Below are 9,323 nucleotides of genomic sequence, written 5' to 3'. Positions count from 1 at the left end.
CATGGCCACCACTAATACCGCCAGAATCAAGTTGTTCATCCTTGTTAAACCAGCCATTACTTGATCAGTTACAGTTATTTTGCGGCAATTGATTAGTTGGTAATGTTAATCTGGATTTGAAAGTGTTGGTTTGTGTAAACACATGAACAAGTACATGTATTTATATGTTCTTCGTGCGAGCCGGGCGGGTTCGTGCTGTTTGTCCGGGCCGTGCGGGTTCGTGCGGTTCGTGCGAGCCGTGCGGGCTCGGTCCCAGTTTTCAGATTCCTAACTCGTAATCGGCTCGTTTCTTCAGACGAATTGTGCGGGTTTTTAGCGAGCCGAGCCGGGCCGAATAAATACCGGTTTTAGAAAGAGCCGGTCCCGGTTGTGCGGTTCAAACCCGCACAATTGGCCACCTCTAATAGCAGCAGGGGTCAACACCCAATTGAAGGACGGTGATTGACTCAAGTAGCCCGGGCATATCTGCCACCGTCCATGCGAAGACATTCGAGTAAGTCTGCAGAAGGTTGATGAATCCTTCTCGGGTCTCGGGCTGTAATTTGGTGCCTATGCTGATTATCTTTTTTGGGTTTCCTGGAATGATCGAAACGTCTTATATCATTTCGATGTGAGTGGAGGTTGAAGCTTCTGAGGTTGGGTTAATGTTATTCCAAAACAATCTAACAAGTAGAATTACAGAAGGGGGTTGAATGTAATTCCCGGTTTCTTTTCAATCTTTAAAACTTCTTGCAAATATAAATATAACTGTGTATGAATATGCTAAGTGCGGATAAGAAATATTCAAGTATTCAAACAAAAAGTAAATAAACAAGGATGTTTAGAAACTTTCTGGTGGATTGTTGTTTCCACCAGAGATATATATAAATATAGAAGATCTCTGTGATGCAAAAAGCACATAGCTGCTTACAAGTGAATTTACAGAGAGAGAACTTAATATTCTTAACAGTTGACTCAATTTCACTTATGCAAAATTACAAGGCATCTAATATTTACAATTAGCCAACCTATTTTACAGATCATACTAGAAGTCAACGTGACTTAGAATATCCTACAACATCTAATCCTTCAAGACATTACAGTATACAGGAATGTGCTACAAAAATTTATTTAAACATAACCTACTCTTTCAATGGATGACAAGTAAGATTATCCGTTAAAAGCTACAAATTCACTTAATAAAATCTATTAAGGTGTTTTGGTAAAATATCATCAAGCCTACAACATATTCCTAACAGTTAACTGATTGTTCCATCATGTGGACTTGTTCCGAGAGTCAGCGCCGGTGTTGTTGCATCATGCGAGCTTTATGGGCCTCGGCCTTTTTGGCCTTTTTGTAGGTTCGAATGATGATAGAGTCCTCCTTCTGTCAGTCATAGGCTTTTCCCTTATTTCCCTTGCGGGTCATTCATAGGGCCAATGCAATTCTGTAACAAGCCTTTGCTATCAAAAGGTTAGCTTTAAGTTCTCCGACCCCCAAGGGGGTCGGAAATTTGACTTTGAGGTGAGGGGTTGAGGTTATAGCCGGGAGTTTCCTTGGACCAGGCCTTCCGAGTGTTGCGTTGTAGGTCGAGGGAATGTTGATGATATAGAACTTGATGATGTGGCGGACCTGTTGAGGCAGAGTTTCGAAGGTGACGGGAAGGTACATGACTCCTTGAATGGGGATTGTGTTATAACCCACACCGTACATGATGCCCTCTTCTGGTGGCTAGGGTCTATGATCCCCTAGGTGCATACGACTAAGAGCATGATAGAACAGGATGTCGACTAAGGACCCGTTGTCTACCAAAGTTTTCCGTACATTATGGTCGGCGATGTCTAATATGATGACTATCATGTGTTTGTGCCCGAGTGAATTCCCGTGTAGTATGTGTCACTAAATGATACCATATTGCAATTCGGAGATCGTTCGATAAAGAGAATTTCTTGAAATATATCTTCGGGGGCTGAGTCCCCCCAATGAGCATATTGATCACTTTCTTAGCTCTGGTTGTTGACTTTGGTACTCTAATGGTTGTTGGCAGGAAGGTGAGAGGTGTCTTTGTTTGACCAATTTCTCGAGTAGAAATTTTAGGGAGAGACATTCCTATATTCTATGCTCGGGTTCCTAGTGGTAATCGCATTTATTTGACAGGTTCTGGGTTGTAGATGGGGCCATGGGTTGTGGTATTTTAAAGTAGGGCTTGTCTTTGATGTTGACCAGTATAGACAAGGGGATTCAGGTAAATTTGGTCCATTTTGAGAGGGGTTTGGGTGGCGGGAAAGTATCTGCAAACTGGGAGTGACTATTTCTTATTGGAAGAGGAGCCCTTGTAGGAGGTAGGGTCGTAGAGGGTGAATGATGGATAAAATGACTTTGTTGGTTGGGAGCCGGGGCCAGACTGTAGTGGTGATATTTGCCCTTTTTTGTAAATCTTGCGTGCTTCGGGCTCTCCTCACCATCCCCTAATTAATTCTGATGGCCCTGAGGGCGTTATCGGCTGTGATATACTAGGAAGCTATGGCGTATACATTGGCTAGGTCTCGTTGCTTCTTCCTGATTAGCTCTAAGACATAGTCCTTTTACACATAGTTGTTGAGGTTTCGACAGAAGGTGCGAATGGCCTCATATCATCTATAGAGCTGACATTATTGACTCCCTCTTTGAAACTTTCAATGAAATTACTGGGACTTTAGTTTTTAATTTGTATTATGGCTTCTAAGGATATTGTGTGTATGTCATACAGGAGGTTGGCTCTAAACCGCTTGAGGAACGCAGATCGGAACTCGGCCCAAGTGCCTATGTTGCGTGCTGGGAGAAGAGAGAACCATTTTTGCGCATGTCCTTCTAAGGTGAACATAAATAGTCGGTACTTGATCAGGTTATTATGGTCGTGTAGAGCCATTTGCTGGTCAAAAAACTGGGTGTGATCCTCCGAGTGTTGATTTCCACTGTAGAATCTGGGTTGCGGGTGTTTGATCTTGGGGTCTTTTCTTTAGACCTTTAACTTATTCGTGAATGGGGACTCTTTTGGGTTACAATCCTCTTCGTCGTTCACAGGGCAGTGTAATTGGTCAATCTCTATTTATAGCTCCTTATCAGAGGTTCTCTTAGGATCGAATGAAGACTTTTATCTTTCTCGAGTGGGGCTATCATGCACTGTTATAAGTGACCGTCTTTTTTTGAGAGTTTTCTAATTTTACGTTTTCCGGGTCCTTTTTTCCTTTCAGCGAGATGGGGGTTGATCTTGCTCGTTATGGCCTTCGCGGGGACCTTGAGAGATTAGAGTGTGGAGGTTCAAGAAATCTTCCAGATGGGCTTTGTAGTGGTCCCAGGTTTCCTTCCTGTGGTGGGGGCCATTGTGACGAGGATGACCTTCTTAGCGTGATTCGCCTAGTCGGGAAAACACCCGTTGTCTTGGCGATCCGACTTGGGAGTTTTCATCTGAGTCGTGGGATATGATCACATCTCTTTCGATGTTCGTGTTGAGGATCTATCATGGGGTATTGATTGCGACCGTATTGGGAGGCATTAAGGTTTGATAGAAGCCCACGAGAGCCGTCAACTGGGGTTGGGTTAACGATTATAGCTGTTGGGTGGTCATTATCTGAGAGGTTGCTGATCTGAGGGCAAGTTTATGAGGGTTGGGATTTGCATGGACCCGGGCCTCGGTTTCCCTCTTGCATGCAAGATCCCTCTCACGGGCTGCATCTTGCCGGTCAAGTTTCTGCCTCTGGTCCTCGACTTCAGTCCATGGCCGGAGGAGAGGGAGGGAGCTGCTGCACGATCGACGATTCTCGGTCATCGTTGAGGGTGTTGTTGGAAAGGTTTACCGCCATGATGTTCAGGTATGGCCTCATATGCTGATTAGATGTTAACTGAGTCGTGGCCCAGTTAAGTACTAATCAACACAGAGGAGGTGAGGTATGGTTTATGACTGGATGTTGGGTGGAAGAGCTTTGGGGAGGCCCCTCCTTCTAGCGCCAAATGATAAGCCTCTAGATCTCCGTGGGCTTTCTTCTCTCCTGGGTTGTGCCGGCTTCGAGTGTGATGGTAACTGAAACGGAATGTCCAGTGGAGATGGGATCTTCGGGGACACCTCCGATGTAAGAGTAAGTATTTCGGTCAAATTTTAGAGAGAGAAAGATATAGAGAAAGTAGAGCTTACGAACATGTAGGAAAAAAGGTGAACCCTTTTCTTCTTTGCTTTGCTGGATATGTATAGGGGATGGGAGCATGTGAGTGGCATAAGTGCTTGGGGGATGTGCATGAGCTGTCATACTTGGTGTCGTAGGTGGCGATGTCAGGCGTAGTCTACTGACGGCTGATGATGTATCGGGTGTAGGCTATTGAAGGCTGGTGATATGACAGGAGCCCCCCATGTGGGTATCATTTGCCCATATGGGTTGTCAGTAAAGCTTGTCAGTTGGGGCCTGGATTGTTCGAGCGCGGCATTTGGTTTATTAGTTGGTTGGGCCTGTTTTTTGGGCTTTTTGATGGGTTTGGGCCTGACAGATTGGGTCGGGCCTATCACATTTTATATTTATGATTTGTTAAATCTATGATCATACCTTATCTAAGATTGTATTAAAATATTGTATATTGGTGTTTGAATAGTAGTAGAACAATGTAATTATTTCATATTTGTGATTGTATTAAGAGTATATTTATTCTAATAACATATAATTTTAATCGTCTATTTTTATTATATCAGATCAACGGTTCAGATTGTTTTGACAGTACATGACCAAAATTATAGTTAATCGCTTATTTTTTATTACCAGCCTATCACCCCTGTGATGAACGATTGTTTTATATAACTATAATTTTTAATTTTAATATTCTATTATTAATTTATATATATATATATATTATTTATTATTTTATTTTAATATTTTAACATAATTAATAATGGGATTTTTTTAATTCGATATTAGCCTTGTTTTAGCCTTCAGTTGTACACATTATTTTGTTTTAACCTAAACACATTATAATCACCAAAATCCAAGTAATTATATTCAAATTTTAATATAATTTATTTAAGTTCGGATATATTGTATAAATTTTTTATACCTAATAAAATTATAAATATATATATATAGTTGGTCTAATAATATTTTGTTTTTTAATTTTTATCTTGGATTAATTATATAAATTTATTTTAGCTCGGATGACAATATATATTATTTTGTGTTTATTCGGCCCTATGATACAAATCAACGAAAAATGTCTAGTTTTGTGTTAATAAAATAATATTGTCTCTAGTTTTATTTTCATAAAATAATACGGATATTATAGATATAGAAGAAAGCCTTTCATTATTTACGATATTTATATCAACCAAATTCAAGTAATTAAATTTATTTTATTTTTAATTATATTTTAGTTCGGGTTGAATAGTATTTAGTTTTAGCGTGGATGGGTTGTATATATTATTTGTCTTAACTAGATGTCATTATATCAAACAATAAATTAGTTATATTTAATTTTAGCTCGGATGAGTACGAATTAGTTGTATTTAGTTTTAGCCTAAATGATACTATATATTATTATAAACCGCAAGTAACATTTATTTTTGTGTTTTAGCTCGATACAACAAATCAACAAAGTATATTTAGTTTTTTTTATTTATTACTTTAACCCGGATCAGTAGTATATAATGTTGTTTAAACCCGTATGAATAATGTATATTATTTTCCTTTATCCCCAGCTGTCATACATACTAACCAATTATTCTAATTTTAATCTTATTTTAGATCGTTTCAATAGTATAATTTTTTTGGCTCGGGTGATTATTATATAATTTTTTTTAGCAAGAAACCATTATACATATTTAATTATTTTATTTTACATCAGCTCGGTAGTATAATTTTTTTGGCATATATATATAGGGGAGTGGTCAAATAGAAACCAACCCTAAAATAAAAAATAGAAACCCATCCTAGCCATCCATTCCTTTCTTATAACTTTAAATCTTAGCCACTCATTTAATTTTATTAAAAAATATAAGACATAGATTTTGTTCACTAAAATTCATAACCGGTTTTTAGTTTCTCTCTCTTTGACTCTCTCTCTCTCTCTCTCTCTCTCTTGTTCTTCCGTGTCTTTCTCCATCCCTCTCTAGTTTTTCAGTTTTATTCCATTAAACATTGTTCATCTAGCTTCGAAAAAGAAATAGTTGATTGTTGATATAGTTTTTTAGCTTCGAAAAAGAATTAGCTTCGGAAACTTTGTTGAAAACACAGATTTAGTGATTGTTGATTTATAAAGAAATTCCCGGCTTGTCGATTGGTTTGAAGATGATTATAGCTGATTTGGATAAAATTAGAGTTAATCAACGTAAATTATTTTGTTTTATATGTTTTGATATGTTGAAAAGTTCATTTTTTGATTTGTTTAGGCTTTTTTGTATCTTTCTGTGATTTTAAGTTGTATAACGAATAGCTTAAGCTTAATTTTTTAATTATATATGCGATTGATGTTAGTTGTGATTTGTTTATGTGATTATTATTATTTTTGTTAGATATATTTGAGATGTCATGTCTAATCTGATTTGTGTTTAGTTTTCAGAACTTAACAACAGGATATATCAGGACACACTGAAATCAGAACGTACTGAAGTCAGAACTTAATATCAGTACTTTAGGCGTTAGAAGATAAATATCAGGACTTAAGTGCGGGAAGACTTCAGATAAGGAATGTGGCTGATTTACCGGAGAACATCTGGACTAAAACAAAAGAAGATATACAATGAAGAGTTAGAGGACTAGAAGACTTGTAAAAGATATCTGATTGATATATTTTAGGAGACAGAATTATATTCCATATCAATTAGAATATATCTTGTAATTGTGTATAATATAAACACAGCTTAGGGTTTACACTATATGTGTTATCATTATCGAGAAACATTATTCATTGTAACCTAGCAGCTCTTAGTGATATTGTTCATCACTGAGAGAGAACAACAGTTCTATTGTAACAGAGTTTATTTGAATATACTTGATCTTTTGTTACATACTTGTGTTCAAATCGATTTGATTGTATAAACACTATATTCAACCCCCTTCTATAGTGTTGTGTGACCTAACAAGTGGTATCAGAGCCTTTCTGTTAAAATACATACAGTAAAGATCCAAATAATAATCATGTCTGAAGAAACACAAACCCCAACTAAGCCCACCAAAACTCAAGAAACTCAAAACACTCAAACCCACAGTCGATATGAGACTATTAGGGTTCCCATACTGAGACCTTCTGAGTATCCCATATGGAAAGTGAAGATGGCAATATTTCTGGAAGCTACAGATCCAGAATACCTTGACAGAATTAATGAAGGGCCATATAAGCCTACCAATCTCTCTGTTACAGTTGTTGTTCAACCAGCAAAGACTATACCAAAGGAGAGAAATGAATACACACCTGAAGATATCTCATCTATTGTCAAGGATGTAAGGGTAAGGCATTTGCTGCATAGTGCAATTGATAATGTCATGTCAAACAGGGTAATTGGATGCAAGACTTCAAAGGAGATATGGAATGCTTTGGAGACAAGATGTCAGGGAACGGATGCAATCAAAAAGAACAGGAGGACTATACTCACTCAAGAGTATGAGCACTTTGACTCAAAAGCTGATGACTCATTAACTGATTTATATGACAGGTTTGCCAAACTGTTGAATGATCTGTCACTGGTGGACAAGGAATATGATCTTGAAGATTCAAATCTAAAATTTTTTTTAGCTCTTCCTGAAAATTGGGATTTGAAGTCTACTACCATAAGAGACAACTATGACCTTACTGAAACTACTCTTGCTGAAATTTATGGTATGCTCAAGACTCATGAACTTGAGATGGATCAAAGGAGAAAGAGGCATGGAAGAAAGTCAAGGACACTTGCTCTTAAAGTTAAGGAGGAATCTCCTAAATTGGTTGCCTCGAAAAGGGGCAAAGGAAAGGCTCTCATCATAAAGTCTGATTCAGAGTCATCAAATTCTGATGATGATGATTCAGAAACTGAAATTTTTTCTGAAGTTGATGTTGATGCAGAGATGATGCAACTGTGTGCTCTTATGGTGAAGGGTATCACAAAGATAGCCTACAGGAAATTCAGAAAGGGCAAGAAGTTTTTTAGGAAAGGTGGAAGTTCTGATAAGAAAGGGTTCAGAAATTCTGAAGGCAAAGGAAGAAAGTATGACCGAAGAGACAACTCAAATGTCAAATGCTACAATTGTGGTGAAAGAGGCCACATATCTCCTGACTGCAAGAAATGAAAAAGTGATAAAGGCAAGGCTCTTGTCACAAAGAATAAAAACTGGACAGACACTTCAGATTCTAAAGATGAGAAGAACTATGCATTGATGGCAAATGCTGATAGCAGTATTGACACTGCTGAATTGAAGGTACCTCAAACAACTTTTGTTTTTCATACTGATGATATTACTGAGTTGAGATTATATCTTAAAACAACGTTCATTAGTTTTTGAGATCAGACTTTAACATGTGAAAGATTAACATCTGAAAGTCTTGCTCTTAGAAACAGAAATGAATATTTAGAAAAGGAGTTAGTTTTTCTTCATCAAACTAAGAAAGAAAGAGATGAGGCTCTGTATGTTAGAGATGAAGTGCTAAAAATGAATGAATCTCTAAAAATTGATTTAGAAAAGGAAAGAGAAATTATCAGAACTTGGAATAACTCTGGCTGAACAACTCAGAATATACTAAGTAGTGAAAACTGGAAAGAGGGCTTAGGTTATGGAGATGATAAAAGTGAGAAAGGAATTATGCAAATTGAGCCAATTATTGTTAAACATATTGCTAAGCCAAAGGTAAATCCTGTTAAATTTGTAGCAAAAACTATTATGTCTGATTATGAAAAGATGAAAGATTCTAAGACAGAAGTAAAAGAAAAGTCAACTTCTGACAAATTAAAACAGGATAAACCAGCTGAAGTAAACATAGGCTTAATGACAAAGAAGCAGCTTAAGCATCAGCTGAAAGAGATTGGAAATGTGAACAAGGCCAAGGAAGCAAGGAAAAATAGGAATGGAAAGGAAGGTGTGAATAAAAGCAATAATTATATGCCTGTTCCTAATGCTCCTAGAAAGAAATGTTACAACTGTGGAAACTCTAACCATCTTGCTTCTTTTTGCAGGAAAAATAAAGATATAAACTCTTTACCTCCTAAATCAGGAGTTAAGAGTCAGTCTATTAGGTTTAAACCACAAAATCCTTATTTTTATTGTGGTAGTTTATGGCATTCCATTTATACATGTAAGGAATATCATAGTTTGTACTATGATTATTATCAAATAAAACCTTCTTTGAAGAAAGTCAGTGT

The 9,323-nt window shown here is 37.2% G+C and overlaps 1 protein-coding gene across 1 annotated transcript in view; it reads left to right on the top strand.

The window, feature by feature from the left end:
- Nucleotides 1-3,909: 3,909 nt before the first annotated feature.
- The window catches only part of LOC141685930 (uncharacterized), a 66,590-nt gene continuing 61,176 nt past the window's right edge, over nt 3,910-9,323 (top strand). The window contains exon 1 of the mRNA XM_074491005.1: nt 3,910-4,036. Coding sequence (XP_074347106.1) covers nt 3,910-4,036 — 127 coding nt within the window. The remainder of the gene's footprint in view (nt 4,037-9,323) is intronic.

This window comes from Apium graveolens, chromosome 9 (genome assembly GCF_009905375.1).
Source record: "Apium graveolens cultivar Ventura chromosome 9, ASM990537v1, whole genome shotgun sequence".
In the NCBI taxonomy this organism is placed as follows: domain Eukaryota; kingdom Viridiplantae; phylum Streptophyta; class Magnoliopsida; order Apiales; family Apiaceae; genus Apium; species Apium graveolens.
Note: the sequence above shows the minus strand (reverse complement) of the source record. Positions and strands in the feature narration are given on the sequence as shown.